General features: G+C 40.5%; 1 protein-coding gene across 23 annotated transcripts in view; it reads right to left on the bottom strand.

Moving 5' to 3' along the window:
- Window positions 1-18,440, bottom strand: part of rims2a (regulating synaptic membrane exocytosis 2a) — a 469,036-nt gene that overhangs the window by 362,781 nt on the left and 87,815 nt on the right. For 19 of the 23 annotated variants that reach the window (XM_061916464.1, XM_061916454.1, XM_061916457.1 and 16 more), the window contains 2 exons: window positions 16,759-16,791; window positions 14,294-14,386 (listed from right to left, as the gene is read on the bottom strand). The exons of the other annotated variants lie outside the window; for them this stretch is intronic. In XM_061916464.1, coding sequence (XP_061772448.1) covers window positions 14,294-14,386; window positions 16,759-16,791 — 126 coding nt within the window. The remainder of the gene's footprint in view (window positions 1-14,293; window positions 14,387-16,758; window positions 16,792-18,440) is intronic. 23 annotated transcript variants of the gene reach the window in all.

Below are 18,440 nucleotides of genomic sequence, written 5' to 3'. Positions count from 1 at the left end.
GTTTCCTGTGTTTAGTATTTCCTGTATTTTAGTTCCTGTCAAGTGCTCTTAATTTGTCAGCTTCCTGTCTTGTTCCCTGAGTGCTGTGTTCCTCCTCAGTGTGTTTAGTATTTCCTGTCTTTAGTTCCTGTCTAGTGCTCTTATTTTGTCAGCTTCCTGTCTTGTTCCCTGAGTGCTGTGTTCCCCTTCGGCTGCAGCTGATTGGCATTTGGCCACACCTGTTGCCAATCAGCCGGCTCCTATTTGTACCTCCTTTGTCTTGTGGAATGGAATTTTACTTTTTTTTACTGGATGAGACAACCCAGAATGTACATGAAAATAAAGAACCTGGGATTTACGATATTAGCTACGAACGATAAAACGCTGAATATTGACAACAGTTTGTCTATGTTTTAGTTTTTTCCTCCGCATTTGTCTGTTTCCTGTGTTTAGTATTTCCTGTCTTTTAGTTCCTGTCAAGTGCTCTTAATTTGTCAGCTTCCTGTCTTGTTACCTGAGTGCTGTGTTCCTCCTCAGTGTGTTTAGTATTTCCTGTCTTTAGTTCCTGTCTAGTGCTCTTATTTTGTCAGCTTCCTGTCTTGTTCCCTGAGTGCTGTGTTCCCCTTCGGCTGCAGCTGATTGGCATTTGGCCACACCTGTTGCCAATCAGCCGGCTCCTATTTGTACCTCCTTTGTCTTGTGGAATGGAATTTTACTTCTTTTTACTGGATGAGACAACCCAGAATGTACATGAAAATAAAGAACCTGGGATTTACGATATTAGCTACGAACGATAAAACGCTGAATATTGACAACATGTGTGTCAGGCTTGCCCCTGACAGTTTGTCTATGTTTTAGTTTTTTCCTCCGCATTTGTCTGTTTCCTGTGTTTAGTATTTCCTGTCTTTTAGTTCCTGTCAAGTGCTCTTAATTTGTCAGCTTCCTGTCTTGTTCCCTGAGTGCTGTGTTCCTCCTCAGTGTGTTTAGTATTTCCTGTCTTTAGTTCCTGTCTAGTGCTCTTATTTTGTCAGCTTCCTGTCTTGTTCCCTGAGTGCTGTGTTCCCCTTCGGCTGCGGCTGATTGGCATTTGGCCACACCTGTTGCCAATCAGCCGGCTCCTATTTGTACCTCCTCTGTCTTGTGGAATGGAATTTTACTTTTTTTTTACTGGATGAGACAACCCAGAATGTACATGAAAATTTAAGAACCTGGGATTTATGATATTAGCTACGAATGATAAAACACTGAATATTGACAACATGTGTGTCAGGCTTGCCCTTGACAGTTTGTCTATGTTTTAGTTTTTTCCTCTGCATTTGTCTGTTTCCTGTGTTTAGTATTTCCTGTCTTTTAGTTCCTGTCAAGTGCTCTTAATTTGTCAGCTTCCTGTCTTTTTCCCTGAGTGCTGTGTTCCTCCTCAGTGTGTTTAGTATTTCCTGTCTTTAGTTCCTGTCTAGTGCTCTTATTTTGTCAGGTTCCTGTCTTGTTCCCTGAGTGCTGTGTTCCCCTTCAGCTGCGGCTGATTGGCATTTGGCCACACATGTTGCCAATCAGCCGGCTCCTATTTGTACCTCCTTTGTCTTGTGGAATGGAATTTTACTTTTTTTTACTCGATGAGACAACCCAGAATGTACATGAAAATAAATAACCTGGGATTTACGATATTAGCTACGAACGACAAAACACTGAATATTGACAACATGTGTGTCAGGCTTGCCCTTGACAGTTTGTCTATGTTTTAGTTTTTTCCTCTGCATTTGTCTGTTTCCTGTGTTTAGTATTTCCTGTCTTTTAGTTCCTGTCAAGTGCTCTTAATTTGTCAGCTTCCTGTCTTGTTCCCTGAGTGCTGTGTTCCTCATCAGTGTGTTTAGTATTTCCTGTCTTTAGTTCCTGTCTAGTTCTCTTATTTTGTCAGCTTCCTGTCTTGTTCCCTGAGTGCTGTGTTCCCCTTCGGCTGCAGCTGATTGGCATTTGGCCACACCTGTTGCCATTCAGCCGGCTCCTATTTGTACCTCCTTTGTCTTGTGGAATGGAATTTTACTTCTTTTTACTGGATGAGACAACCCAGAATGTACATGAAAATAAAGAACCTGGGATTTACGATATTAGCTACGAACGATAAAACGCTGAATATTGACAACATGTGTGTCAGGCTTGCCCCTGACAGTTTGTCTATGTTTTAGTTTTTTCCTCTGCATTTGTCTGTTTCCTGTGTTTAGTATTTCCTGTCTTTTATTTCCTGTCAAGTGCTCTTAATTTGTCAGCTTCCTGTCTTGTTCCCTGAGTGCCGTGTTCCTCCTCAGTGTGTTTAGTATTTCCTGTCTTTAGATCCTGTCTGATTGATTGATTGATTGATACTTTTTTTAGTAGATTGCACAGTACAGTACATATTCCGTACAATTGACCACTAAATGGTAACACCCGAATAAGTTTTTCAACTTGTTTAAGTCGGGGTCCACGTTAATCAATTCATGGTCTAGTGCTCTTATTTTGTCAGCTTCCTGTCTTGTTCCCTGAGTGCTGTGTTCCTCCTCAGTGTGTTTAGTATTTCCTGTCTTTAGTTCCTGTCTAGTCCTCTTATTTTGTCAGCTTCCTGTCTTGTTCCCTGAGTGCTGTGTTCCCCTTCAGCTGCGGCTGATTGGCATTTGGCCACACCTGTTGCCAATCAGCCGGCTCCTATTTGTACCTCCTTTGTCTTGTGGAATGGAATTTTACTTTTTTTTACTGGATGAGACAACCCAGAATGTACATGAAAATAAAGAACCTGGGATTTACGATATCAGCTACGAACGATAAAACGCTGAATATTGACAAAATGTGTGTCAGGCTTGCCCCTGACAGTTTGTCTATGTTTTAGTTTTTTCCTCTGCATTTGTCTGTTTCCTGTGTTTAGTATTTCCTGTCTTTTAGTTCCTGTCAAGTGCTCTTAATTTGTCAGCTTCCTGTCTTGTTCCCTGAGTGCTGTGTTCCTCCTCAGTGTGTTTAGTATTTCCTGTCTTTAGTTCCTGTCTAGTGCTCTTATTTTGTCAGCTTCCTGTCTTGTTCCCTGAGTGCTGTGTTCCCCTTCAGCTGCGGCTGATTGGCATTTGGCCACACCTGTTGCCAATCAGCCGGCTCCTATTTGTACTTCCTTTGTCTTGTGGAATGGAATTTAACTTTTTTCTACTGGATGAGACAACCCAGAATGTACATGAAAATAAAGAACCTGGGATTTACGATATCAGCTAGGAACGATAAAACGCTGAATATTGACAAAATGTGTGTCAGGCTTGCCCCTGACAGTTTGTCTATGTTTTAGTTTTTTCCTCTGCATTTGTCTGTTTCCTGTGTTTAGTATTTCCTGTCTTTTAGTTCCTGTCAAGTGCTCTTAATTTGTCAGCTTCCTGTCTTGTTCCCTGAGTGCTGTGTTCCTCCTCAGTGTGTTTAGTATTTCCTGTTTTTAGTTCCTGTCTAGTGCTCTTCTTTTGTCAGCTTCCTGTCTTGTTCCCTGAGTGCTGTGTTCCCCTTCGGCTGCAGCTGATTGGCATTTGGCCACACCTGTTGCCAATCAGCCGGCTCCTATTTGTACCTCCTTTGTCTTGTGTCAGTGGCTGGATCATTGTTGTTGCCACATGTCGCTCCTGTTGTTGCTATCGTGTCGTTTTATTGCAGCGTAGCGGTAAGCTACATTCGTTTGTGTGTAACTCACTGTCTTTTGTTCCCTGCTTCTGTTTTGTTTTCACTCTACAAGTAACGACTTCTGTTTTCCTGTTTGCTAACCGCTAGCTTCCAGGCTAGGCCCTTTTTTGTTTCTTGCTAGCTTCTATGCTAAAGACCCCTAGTTTGTTATCCGCCTCGTGCGCGCTTTGTGTTAGTACCCTTTTGTTTGATTTTGTCTTAGTATCTTTATTAAATCATGTTTTCTCACTCCATGCCTGCCTCCATCTGTGCACCTTGGGGTTCGTCACCAAATAACCATGAAAATATGAACGTCACGCCCCCCCCTCGATCGACATATTTTACCATCAAGCAACAAAAATGCAACAAACACAGCGAAATATGAACGTCCATCCATCCATTTTCTACCGCTTATGTCCTTTAGGGTTGCGGGGGGCGCTGGAGCCTATCTCAGCTACAATCGGGCGGAAGGCGGGGAATATGAACGTGAAGGGTAAAAAAAAAAACCCACCTATGATCTGAGATATCTGATAAATCACTAAGCTTTACAACTTTGTTGTAAAAATCTCTATCCGCGTCTGCCCCTGACACCCGCATTTCAGGCTGGCCACTCCGGACACACTCTGTGGAAACGCTCCCCACCCACACTGCCTGGTGCCTCGTCTGAGCTGCTGAGACTTAGATTACCATATCGATTCTTGGGGTCACGATTCGATAAAATATAGATTTTTTTCGATTCGATTCGATTCTCGATTCAAAAATGATAAATTTCCGATTCAAAAGGATTCTGTATTCATTCAATACATATGTTTTCAGCGGGATCTACCCCAGTCTGCTGACATACTAGCAGAGTAGTAGATTTTTTTTTTTTAAAAAAGCTTTTATAATAGCAAAGGACAATGTTTTATCAACTGATTGCAATAATGTAAATTTAACTATTAAACAAACCAAAAATATGACTTATTTTATCTTTGTGAAAACATTGGACACAGTGTGTTGTCAAGCTTATGAGATGCGATGCAAGTGTAAGCCACTGTGACACTATTGTTCTTTTTTTTTTTTTAAATGTCTAATGATAATGTCAATGAGGGAGTTTTAATCACAGCTATGCTGAAATTATAACTAATATTGATACTGTTGTTAATAATATTCATTTTTGTTTCACTACTTTTGGTTTGTTCTGTGTGGTGTTTGTGTCTCCTCTCAATTGCTCTGTTTATTGCAGTTCTGAGTGTTGCTGGGTCAGGTTTGGTTTTGGAATTGGATTGCATTGTTATGGTATTGCTGTGTATTGTTTTGTTGGATTGATTAAAAAAAAATCGATTTTTTTCAAAAATGAGAATAGATTCTGAATCGCACAACGTATTCGATTCGATTCGTATTCTAATCGATTTTTTCCCACACCCCTAGTAACTAGTATATCATGCAAAAGCGAAGATTCTAACCATTGAAATACTTTGTATAGTTCAAGACTTACGGTCATTTGAAAACATCACTGCACATCATAATGGCAGCTACACTTTCCAACTAAAAGATCCCAAAAATTATTTAGAAATGTCCGGCGGGCCAGATTAAAAAGCTTAACAGGCCGCATGCGGTACTCAAGCCTTAATTTGCCCAGGTCTGTGTTAAAGTGTAGAATACCGCTGTATATAAGGGCTGTTGGGCAGTTTTGATAAAAAAAACAAACAAACAAAAAAACATGATCAAATCCATCTGCTGGCATGTACGGCCAAATACTGAAAAAGTACAAATTATAAAGTGCAGAATTGTATTAATTTCTGTTTCTTGAAGGATATTTTCACATGTTTACATGATCTACCCTTAGAGCCTCTCTTTAGCTACATTAAAAGGCATAACAGTATTAGGAGAACTGTAAATATTACCTCAGAAAAACTACATTCGGACACTATGCCCTTTCCGTCAGTCAACTCGGGAATATGTTACCAACAGAAATCCAATTATAAACAGATCTTAATATGTTCACAACAAAGGCTACATTTTGAAAACAAAGCTGTAACTAGGCTCTTGTTATATTGTTTTTTTAAGGTTTCACCTTGTATTTTGTATTTCATTTCCCTGTGTGTTGATACTGATTGCATGCTTTTATCATGTATTCAACCAATGGTTCTCGAATGGGGGTACGCGTACCCCTGGGGGTACTTGTAGGTATGGCAAGGGGTAGGTGAGATTTTTTTTAAATATTCTAAAAATAGCAACAATTCAAAACCTTTTATAAGTATATTTATTGAATAATACTTCAACAAAATATGACTGTAAGTTCATAAACTGTGAAAAGAAAGGCAATATTCAGTTTTGACACCTAGATTTTTTGTGGACATGTTCCATAAATATTGATGTTAAAGATTTCTTTTTTGGTGAAAAAACGTTTAGAATTAAGTTCATGAATCCAGATGGATCTCTATTACACTTTAAGTTGATGATTACTTCTATGTGTAGAAATCTTTATTTATAATTGAATCACTTGTTTATTGTTTAACAAGTTTTTAGTTATTAATGAAATTAAACAATGGATGTCCGCTAACTTTTTGCAACTCAACGCCAAAAAAACGGAAATGCTGATTATCGGTCCTGCTAGACACCGAACTCTATTTAATAATACAACTCTAACATTTGACAACCAAACAATTAAACAAGGCGACACGGTAAAGAATCTGGGTATTATCTTCGACCCAACTCTCTCCTTTGAGGCACACATTAAAAGCGTTACTAAAACGGCCTTCTTTCATCTCCGTAACATCGCTAAAATTTGCTCCATTCTGTCCACTAAAGACGCTGAGATCATTATCCATGCGTTTGTTACGTCTCGCCTCGATTACTGTAACGTATTATTTTCGGGTCTCCCCATGTCTAGCATTAAAAGATTACAGTTGGTACAAAATGCGGCTGCTAGACTTTTGACAAGAACAAGAAAGTTTGATCACATTACGCCTGTACTGGCTCACCTGCACTGGCTTCCTGTGCACTTAAGATGTGACTTTAAGGTTTTACTACTTACGTATAAAATACTACACGGTCTAGCTCCATCTTATCTTGCCGATTGTATTGTACCATATGTCCCGGCAAGAAATCTGCGTTCAAAGGATTCCGGCTTATTAGTGATTCCCAAAGCCCAAAAAAAGTCTGCGGGCTATAGAGCTTTTTCCGTTCGGGCTCCAGTACTCTGGAATGCCCTCCCGGTAACAGTTCGCGATGCCACCTCAGTAGAAGCATTTAAGTCTCACCTTAAAACTCATTTGTATACTCTAGCCTTTAAATAGACTCCCTTTTTAGACCAGTTGATCTGCCGTTTCTTTTCTTTTTCTTCTATGTCCCCCTCTCCCGTGTGGAGGGGGTCCGGTCCGATCCGGTGGCCATGTACTGCTCGCCTGTGTATTGGCTGGGGACATCTCTGCGCTGCTGGTCCGCCTACGCTTGGGATGGTTTCCTGCTGGCTCCGCTGTGAACGGGACTCTCGCTGCTGTGTTGGATCCGCTTTGGACTGGACTCTCGCGACTGTGTTGTATCCATTGTGGATTGAACTTTCACAGTATCATGTTAGACCCGCTCGACATCCATTGCTTTCCTCCTCTCTAAGGTTCTCATAATCATCATTGTCACCGACGTCCCACTGGGTCATTATTGTCACCGATGTCCCACTGGGTGTGAGTTTTCCTTGCCCTTATGTGGGCCTACCGAGGATGTCGTGGTGGTTTGTGCAGCCCTTTGAGACACTAGTGATTTAGGGCTATATAAGTAAACATTGATTGATTGATTGAATATTTCAGAAACTGATGACATAGTGCTGTATTTTACCTCTTTAAGTTTGTTTTTTTTTCAACCAAAAATGCTTTGCTCTGATTAGGGGGTACTCACTGAAAAAAAGGTTGAGAACCATTGTATTAGACTATGGTATTAGTTGAAATGCCGCAGAGTTGGAAATTAGCATTGATATAAACTTTTAAGTACAGCACATCAGTTGCAATAATTGTGCTGAACTGTATCGCCTCTAAAATATATATACAGTACCGGCCAAAAGTTTGGACACAGCTTCTCATACACAACACAACTGATGGTCTTAACCTTATTAAATAAAGCAAGAATTTCCACGAATCAACCCTGATAAGTGAAAACCATTTCAGGTGACTACGTCTTGAAGCTCATTGAGAGAATGCCAAGAGTGTGCAAAGCAGTAATCAGAGCAAAGGGTGGCTATTTTGAAGAAACTTGAATATAAAGCATGTTTTCAGTTGCTTCACCTTTTTTTGTTAAGTACATAACTCCACAAGTGTTCATTCATAAATAGTCATGAAAATAAAGAAAACGCATTGAATGAGAAGGTGTGTCCAAACTTTTGGCCCGTATTGTTTATTCTATTCAAATTGAATTTATTATGGTAAATTTTAAATCTGAAAGGAATTGATTTTGTATACTTGAAGGCACAGTAGCAGTAAATTTACTTGAATCTTTACCAAAAAGTTAAATATCAGAGGCTACAGGCTTCACGGTGGCAGAGGGGTTAGTGCGTCTGCCTCACAATACGAAGGTCTTGCAGTCCTGGGTTCAAATCCAGGCTCGGGATCTTTCTGTGTGGAGTTTGCATGTTCTCCCCGTGAATACGTGGGTTCCCTCCGGGTACTCCGGCTTCCTCCCACTTCCAAAGACATGCACCTGGGGATAGGTTGATTGGCAACATTAAATTGGCCCTAGTGTGTGAATGTGAGTGTGATTGTTGTCCGTTTATCTGTGTTGGCCCTGTGATGAGATGGCGACTTGTCCAGGGTGTACCCCGCCTTCCGCCCGATTGTAGCTGAGATAGGCGCCAGCGCCCCCCGCGACCCCGAAAGGGAATAAGCGGTAGAAAATGGATGGATGGATACATGCCAATATAATGTAATATCTGTATACAGCATATTATAATCCTGACATTAAAATATTCCCTTTTTGTAGATCCATCGATTTTCTACCGCTTGTCCGAGCAAGTTAATTTGATTAAGGTGTTGTTATAATTATGTCAAAACAGGGAAATATTTTTATTTATGTTAAGGTAAAAAAAAAAAAAAATACAGTCATTTTCATATTATGTGTCACTTTTGTCCCGCGATCGTTCTTTTAAAAAAAAAAAACATATGGAATTTAATTTGTTTCTTTGCTCATTTAAAGCTTGTGATTAAATTAATTAAACTGCTCTCACCCAGTGCACAAAAATGTTGTATCCAACTTTAGAACTGCATTTTTTTTCACTGCTTTTACTAAGCTTTTTACAGCCTTTATTATGGCATTAAAATACACATAAACAAATGTAATGATATGTTATTAAAACATGTGTTTCAGAGTTTGGAAGAAAAAAATCCTGCTGTACTGCATAATACGATGCATGCTATATTGTTATGTATAAGGACAGTGTGTTTTTATTATACAGGTTACATAATATAATATAATAATATGGTAAATGAGCTTCTAGCCTGCGATGAGGTGGCGACTTGTCCAGGGTGAGTACCCCGCCTTCCGCCCGATTGTAGCTGAGATAGGCGCCAGCGCCCCCCGCGACCCCGAAAGGGAATAAGCGGTAGAAAATGGATGGATGGATGGAGCTTCTAGCATCATGGCTGCACAAACTCTGTCATGTTTTCCAGTGAGTTCCACAAGAGGGAGACATACTATACCCTGACTCGTCTTTTAACACAACAGATACACACAGGTGGATCCACAGTCAACTTAACAGAGAACCATTCCCATTATACCTCAAAAGCAGATGCTGTGTTGAACTAAAGTTTTTTACAAGGAACACAGACTGAGGTATGTCAAGGTTACATGAGCAAATCTATAATAATGAACATTTCAAAGAGTGACGGGAAAACAACTAAAGCGCGTACAGAGAGGTCTGATCTTAAGTAAAATACCTATTGAGGCAGACAAGTTAACCATATGTTTTTTTTAGTTTGACACAAAAAAAAAACATCCAAGTTTGCAATGAATTATATATAGATTGGGAAAAGAGTGGATGAACATGTGTAGTCTTTAATTACAGTAATACCTCAACTTACGAGCTTAATTGGTTCTGTGATGGAACTCTTAACTCAAAACGTGTATCTCAACTCCATCCATCCATCCATTTTCTACCGCTTATTCCCTTTGGGGTAGCGGGGGGCGCTGGTGCCTATCTCAGCTCCAATCGGGCGGAAGGCGGAGTACACCCTGGACAAGTCGCCACCTCATCGCAGGTATCTCAACTCAAGGCCTAATATTGAAATTATTTTAAATGCATTTAATCGATGCTTTGTCGCCAAAAACAGTACAATTTTAACAAATAGCATGCCTTTGAAAAAGACAAAAAAAATATGGCATAAAAAAGTACAATATCATGTACTGCTAAGAACTGTACAGTAATATATTGAAGTAATGTAATAATAATGTACAGTTTACCTTGGAAAATTGACTTCTACAGTTTGTCCTTCCAGCTGATTCTCCGTCAAATACGCCATCAGCAGCTTTTTCATAGTTTCATGGATACATGTCTGCCGTTTAGATATTATTTTATCATCTTTTGCTGGCATTAGACTTCTTCTGTGTCAAAATGGTGCAGAATGGCTTGCTTCGCCAAATTGCTGACACGCTCGTTCATCCATCCATCCATTTTCTACCGCTTTTCCCTTTCGGGGTGGCGGGGGGCGCTGGTGCCTATCTCAGCTACAATCGGGCGGAAGGCGGAGTACACCCTGGACAAGTCGCCACCTCATGGCATGGTATCTCAACTCAAGGCCTAATATTGAAATTATTTTAAATGCATTTAATCGATGCTTTGTCGCCAAAAACAGTACAATTTTAATAAATAGCATGCCTTTTAAAAGTACAATATCATGTACTGCTAAGAACTGTACAGTAGTATATTGAAGTAATGTAATAATAATGTACAGAATTGACTTCTACGGTTTGTCCTTCCAGCTGATTCTCCGTCAAATAAACCATCAGCAGCTTGTTCATAGTTTCATGGATACATGTCTGACGTTTAGATATTATTTTATCATCTTTTGCTGGCATTAGACTTCTTCTGTGTCAAAATGGTGCAGAATGGCTTGCTTCCCCAAATTGCTGACACGCTCGTTCATCCATCCATCCATTTTCTACCGCTTTTCCCTTTCGGGGTGGCGGGGGGCGCTGGTGCCTATCTCAGCTACAATCGGGCGGAAGGCGGAGTACACCCTGAACAAGTCGCCACCTCATTGCAGGTATCTCATCTTAAGGCCTAATATTGAAATTATTTTAAATGCATTTAATCGATGCTTTGTCGCCAAAAACAGTACAATTTTAACAAATAGCATGCCTTTTAAAAGTACACTATCATGTACTGCTAAGAACTGTACAGTAGTATATTGAAGTAATGTAATAATAATGTACAGAATTGAGTTCTACGGTTTGTCCTTCCAGCTGATTCTCCGTCAAATACGCCATCAGCAGCTTTTTCATAGTTTCATGGATACATGTCTGCCGTTTAGATATTATTTTATCATCTTTTGCTGGCATTAGACTTCTTCTGTGTCAAAATGGTGCAGAATGGCTTGCTTCGCCAAATTGCTGACACGCTCGTTCATCCATCCATCCATTTTCTACCGCTTTTCCCTTTCGGGGTGGCGGGGGGCGCTGGTGCCTATCTCAGCTACAATCGGGCGGAAGGCGGAGTACACCCTGGACAAGTCGCCACCTCATCGCAGGTATCTCAACTCAAGGGCTAATATTGAAATTATTTTAAATGCATTTAATCGATGCTTTGTCGCCAAAAACAGTACAATTTTAACAAATAGCATGCCTTTTAAAAGTACAATATCATGTACTGCTAAGAACTGTACAGTAGTATATTGAAGTAATGTAATAATAATGTACAGAATTGACTTCTACGGTTTGTCCTTCCAGCTGATTCTCCATCAAATACGCCATCAGCAGCTTTTTCATAGTTTCATGGATATATGTCTGCCGTTTTGATATTATTTTATCATCTTTTGCTGGCATTAGATTTATTCTGTGTCAAAATGGTGCAGAATAGCTTGCTTCGACAAATTGCTGACACGCTCGTTCATCCATCCATCCATTTTCTACCGCTTGTCCCTTTCGGGGTGGCGGGTGGTACTGGAGCCTATCTCAGCTGCATTCCGGTGGAAGGCGGTGTACACCCTGGACAAGTAGTCAACACAGATAGACAGACAACATTCACACTCACATTCACACACTAGGGCCAATTTAGTGTTGCCAATCAACCTATCCCCAGGTGCATGTCTTTGGAAGTGGGAGGAAGCTGGGGTACCCGGAAAGAACCCACGCAGTCACGGGGAGAACATGCAAAATCCACACAGAAATTTCCCCAGCCCAGGATTGAACCAGGACTACTCAGGACCTTCGTATTGTGAGGCACATGCACTAACCCCTCTCCCACCGTGCTACCCCAAAATAAAACTAACTTTAGATAATAAATATTGTATAAAACAATACAATATGTACTGCTAAGAAGTATACAGTAGTTTGTTGAAGTAATGTAATAAGAATGTACATATCCTTTGGATAATGGACTTACAGTTTGTCCGTCCAGCTGATTGTCCGTCAAATACACCATCAGCAGCTTTTTCATAGTTTCATGGATACATGTCCGCCGTTTGAATATCATTTAACATCCTTTGCTGGCATCATACTTATTCTGTCTCAAAATGGTGCAGAATAGCTTGCTTCGCCAAATTTGCGACACGCTCGGTCATGTTTTTGACTATTTATTTTTCCAATTCAATGAATATCATACACTTCATAACTCACACTCACTTTCTTCCTTCCATTGTTGGAAAAGAAAGTTAGGTACATCTCTAGCAATAAGCTAACGCTAGCCAGATGTTTTGGAAGGATCCAGTTGTGACCTTTGCGATGCCAATTAATGACAGGGATGCTTGTAACTCAAATGTTTGCTTGTAACTTAAAGGCCTACTGAAACCCACTACTACCCACCACGCAGTCTGATAGTTTATATATCAATGATGAAATATTAACATTGCAACACATGCCAATACGGCCTTTTTAGTTTACTAAATTGCAATTTTAAATATCGCGCGAAGTATCCTGTTGAAAACGTCGCGGTACGATGACGCGTGCATGTGACGTCATTTTGTTCCAGCCCGATCCCAGCTATAAGTAGTCTGCTTTAATCGCATAACTACACAGTATTCTGGACATCTGTGTTGCTGAATCTTTTGCAATTTTTTCAATTAATAATGGAGACGTCAGAGAAGAAAGATGTAAGTGGGAAGCGGTGTATTGCGGCCATCCTTTAGCAACACAAACACAGCCGGTGTTTCCTTGTTTACATTCCCGAAGGAGAAGCTTTACCATGGAACAGAGCGGTAAAGCGAACATGGTTCCCGACCACATGTCAATCGGCAAGTTTCGGTGAGAAAATTGTAGTAATAAATCGGCTCTTATCGTAGACATGAGAGGAGCTAGCGTCGTTCCTCGTGCACCTGTCAAAGAGGCAGCTGCTACTCTCTTGCCTCCTCTGACCGGTCACACCCGAACGTGGGATGCTTCCACCGTGGAGGAGGGGGAAGAAAAGGCTCAGCCCGGCCCGACCGGCTGGCTTCGCTTCGCCTCGTCGAGAAACGTGGCTTCCCTTAGAGACACTGGCGGTCACCACACCCCTCCGACTTTCAGCTACGACTATATAATCTCACTAAAACACCAGTAACACAATAAGCTGATATGGGATTTTCCAGAACGATCCTAGTAAATGTGTCTAATAACATCTGAATCGCTCCCACTGCCCTGTCTTTTTATTTCTTAATTTATTTTTTTTCTTCTAGTCCTTTACTCTCATTATCGTCATCCACAAATCATTCATCCTCGCTCAAATTAATGGGGAAATCGACGCTTTCTCGCTCCGAATCGCTCTCGCTGCTGGTGGCTATGATTATAAACAATGTGAGGATGTGAAGAGCCCTACAACCCGTGACATCACACACACATCGTCTGATACTTCCGGCACAGGCAAGGCTTTTTTATTAGCGACCAAAAGTTGCAAACTTTATCATCGATGTTCTCTACTACAAGGGACGGCGTGGCACAGTGGAAGAGATGCCGTGCGCAACTCGAGTGTCCCTGGTTCAATCCCCACCTAGTACCAATCTCGTCACGTCCGTTGTGTCCTGAGCAAGACACTTCACCCTTGCTCCTGATGGGTGCTGGTTAGCGCCTTGCATGGCAGCTCCCTCCATCAGTGTGTGAATGTGTGTGTGAATGGGTAAATGTGGAAGTAGTGTCAAAGCGCTTTGAGTACCTTGAAGGTAGAAAAGCGCTATACAAGTACAACCCATTACATTACTAAATCCTTTCAGCAAAAATATGGCAATATCGCGAAATGATCAAGTATGACACATAGAATGGACCTGCTATCCCCGTTTGAATAAGAAAATCTCATTTCAGTAGGCCTTTAAAGCAAAACCATTAGAGACAGCTTAAAACAGTCTTAAATTGAGTAACTTGCTTCACTAAAAACACTGAAAACATGTAAAAAAAAACAACATATACACACAGATACGTGTAGACAACCATAATCTAATGTACACTCAGCTTTGAAGGTCATTGTTGGGAGAAAATAAGATCAAAGTGGGTCGGATCTACTACTTACGCGTCAGGTTCGGGCTCCTTGTCATTTTGGGACTTTTGCTGTGGCTGAAGAACATTATTTACCAGCTCAGTAATCCCACTAAAGGGAAACCACCTGTTCAAATAAGCAAATAATGGTGACTGGGTACATCATGGCTTGAGAAATAGATTCTGTTCTGGCAGGGAGTTGAAGAAGCAAGGGTGTGATTTCCAGGAAGTGAACAATACCTGGGCACATTCACCACAACCAGAAAGTTGGCCGAGACATGGCAGAGAAGCGACAAATGCAACAACAACAACAACAACAACAACCAGAAAGAGTGGGGAAGAAAGAGGAGGCAAGAAAGCTCGACAGCCAATGGAAATGAGCGCAGCACCAAATGCTCAGCTGAGGAAAGGAGAGCCACTATAGGGGTCGGGTTTGCCCAACAACAGTAGATTTGGTTAAGATACATCCACAGAACAGTAAAGTAGCACAACTGCATCCAGGACAGTCATTTTTTATTTGTAGGCTGCACAAGCCAGTCCAGGTGCAAACAACACACAAGGTGAGAAAAACAGCCACAGACATTGGGGAAGGTTGTAGGACTTTGTTTTGAATAATGCTGATTGGAAAGGAAACGCCATTAAAATCATGGAAGTCATCCGCATAGCACGGGGGTCGGCATCCCGCAGCTCTTTTGCGCCGCCCTAGTGGCTCCCTGGAGCATGTTTTAAAAAACGATTAAAAAATGGAAAAAGATGGGGGGAAAATATTATTTTTGTTTTTGTACACTAACCTTCCCAATTGTTAAAAAGCCCACTGTTTAACATGTTTAATGTTTAATTGTCCTACTAATTTTGGCCGTTCTTGAACTCACCATAGTGTGGACAGTGCTGCAACACTTTGTTTACATGTAAACATCTTCCACTCCTTTGTCTCATTCTGTCCACCAAAAGTTTTATACGATACTGGCTCACCTGCACTGGCTTCCTGTGCACTTAAGATGAGACTTTAAGGTTTTACTACTCACGTATAAAATACTACACGGTCTAGCTCCAGCCTATCTTGCCGATTGTATTGTACCATATGTCCCGGCAAGAAATCTGCGTTCAAAGGACTCCGGCTTATTAGTGATTCCCAAAGCCCAAAAAAAGTCTGCGGGCTATAGAGCGTTTTCATTTCGGGCTCCAGTACTCTGGAATGCCCTCCCGGTAACAGTTCGAGATGCCACCTGAGTAGAAGCATTTAAGTCTCATCTTAAAACTCCCTTTTTAGACCAGTTGATCTGCCGTTTCTTTTCTTTTTCTCCTATGTCCCACTCTCCCTTATGGATGGGTTCCGCTTGCCTGTGTATCGGTTTGGGACATCCCTGCGCTGCTGATCCGCCTCCGCTTGGGATGGTTTCCTGCTGGCTCCGCTGTGGACGGGACTCTCGCTGCTGTGTTGGATCCGCTTTGGACTGGACTCTCGCGGCTGTGTTGGATCCACTATGGATTGAACTTTCACAGCATCATGTTGGACCCGCTCGACATCCATTGCTCTCGCCCTCTCCAAGGTTCTCATAGTCATCATTGTCACCGACGTCCCACTGGGTGTGAGTTTTCCTTGCCCTTATGTGGGCCTACCGAGGATGTCGTAGTGGTTTGTGTTGTGGTTTGTGCAGCCCTTTGAGACACTAGTGATTTAGGGCTATATAAGTAAACATTGATTGATTGATATGCTGTGCGTGAATGCACAAAGGTGAGGTTTGTTGACGTTATTGACTTGTTGGAGTGCTAATCGGGCTATTTAGGCTAACTGTATGTAGATGTTGCATCATTATGCCTTATTTGTAGGTATATATATAATATCCTTTACTTTTATCCTCTTTGTATATGATTTAGTTTTGCATGTCTCATGACATAATATCTGTGTGTAATATTGCCTGCTTTTCAGATAGTGGTTGGTGCGCCATGTTGTTCCAGACCACAGCAATCATTACCTAGCTTGCCAAAGATTGTAATAAGTCAATTAAAAGAAGACAGCATGCCGTTTCCTTTAACTTGGACACATACATCTATACCTACTAACAGTTTCTAATGTTCTAAAAATGTGTAGAATAAATATTTAATATCAACATTTCTGTCAACGAAGATTTGCTTCAGCTTGCGACACATAGTCATTTTGATAGTAGGCTATTATAGCTAATATAGACACTTACATCATGTGTTGCCTTCATTTTAAGACTTATATACGGCTTTCCATTTTTTGCGGCTCCAGACAGATTAGTTTTTTGTATTCTTGGTCCAATATGGCTCTTTCAACATTTTGGGTTGCCGACCCCCTGTTATAGCATGATGACAAAGTGCAGCTGTCTCACTACAGCATGCTGCATTCCAGGACTTTAGTGACATTTCTTTCCTCTTCCTCTCAGACAAAGGAGGAGGGAGCCACATGAAGCACACAGCACCGAATGACAAGAAGTGTCAAAGCCTAGAGCACTCTGGGTAATGTCGTTTACTTACTGTGCCGACTGAGGCTTTGGTCCTTCTTTGATCCTACAATATAAACAAATGAAGGGGGGAAACAAAAAAAAAAGATGTACAACTCAGTGCTTTAAGAACACAAACAGGTGAAGAAAACACAACAAAATATAGAAAACTCAAGGGAAATGATGGTGAAACTTTTTATGGACCGTATTTTTCGGACCACAGGGCACACTGCACATGAGCAGGTCTATTCAAGTTTATCTATCATAAATTGCATTAAAGGGGTCATATTATGTTTTTATTTCTACATTTAAAACACTTCCTTGTTGTCTACATAACATGTAATAGTGGTTCTTTGGTTAAATTGTTGCATGGAATATGTTTTAGAGATCATCTTCAAGCCGCTTTCTGACCGTCTCATTAGGATGGGCAGTTTTGTGGGCGGTCTTATTTACATGGCTCCACTTCGTCTTTTCCCCCATCATCTTTGTTGTACCGATAGTGCTTTTGTATCGAGTCTACTGACAGATATAAGTTATAACTATTCGGTACTTTAAATATTAGAAATGGCCACAGCGGAGGATAAATGCCCGAGAACAAGAGTATGCAGAAAAAGAAGGAGCTTACTGACTACATCGTTGGACCACAATGACAGACGCACACACATTTTTGGGACTTATGCAGATCCCAAATACACATCAGCAGGTACTAATAGGTTAAAAAAAATTGGTCGAAACAAAAAACGCCAGATAATATGTCCCCTAGTACAGTGTTTCTCAACCTTTTTTCAGTGATGTACCCCTTGTGAACATTTTTTTTAATTCAAGTACCCCCTAATCAGAGCAAAGCATTTTTGGTTGAAAAAAAGAGATAAAGAAGTAAAATACAGCACTATGTCATCAGTTTACGATTTATTCAATGGTCTAACAGTGCAAAAATATTGCTCATTTGTAGTGGTCTTTCTTGAACTATGTGGAAAAAAAGATATACAAACAACTAAAAACTTGTTGAAAAATAAACAAGAGATTCAATTATAAATAAAAAGTTTTCTACACATAGAAGTAATCATCAACTTAAAGTGCCCTCTTTGGGGATTGTAACAGAGATCCATCTGGATTCCAGAACTTAAATCTAAACATTTCTTCACAAAAAAAAAAATCTTTAACATCAATATTTATGGAACATGTCCACAAAAAATCTAGCTGTCAAAACTGAATATTGCATTTCTTTACACAGTTTATGAACTTACATTCATATTTTGTTGAAGTATTATTCAATAAATATATCTATAAAGGATTTTTGAATTGTTGCTATTTTTACAATATTTTAAAAAAATCTCGCGTACCCCTTGGCATACTTTCAAGTACCCCCAGGGGTACGCGTACCCCCATTTGAGAACCACTGCCCTAATAGATGCCGTTTTGGGGTACTTATACACGCAGCATAATAATATCCGCAAATTGAAGCACAGTATGTCTGACTACGGTAGCCGTAATGCTCGTAGCTTATCAAAGTCGTTCTGAAACATTTTGACGGATTTTTGAGCGCCGCGTATAATGTTCTATATTGTTAATAAAACTCTGGATTTACTCTCTATTTTATGCTGCAGCTGTTACATATTGTACATGGTAATTGTTATATATTGTATATATGATACAAACATATATCCTATACTGTACATATAAATGGGTTGTACTTGTATAGCGCTTTTCTACCTT

The sequence above is a fragment of the Nerophis ophidion genome, linkage group LG11 (assembly GCF_033978795.1).
Source record: "Nerophis ophidion isolate RoL-2023_Sa linkage group LG11, RoL_Noph_v1.0, whole genome shotgun sequence".
NCBI classification, from domain to species: domain Eukaryota; kingdom Metazoa; phylum Chordata; class Actinopteri; order Syngnathiformes; family Syngnathidae; genus Nerophis; species Nerophis ophidion.
Note: the sequence above shows the minus strand (reverse complement) of the source record. Positions and strands in the feature narration are given on the sequence as shown.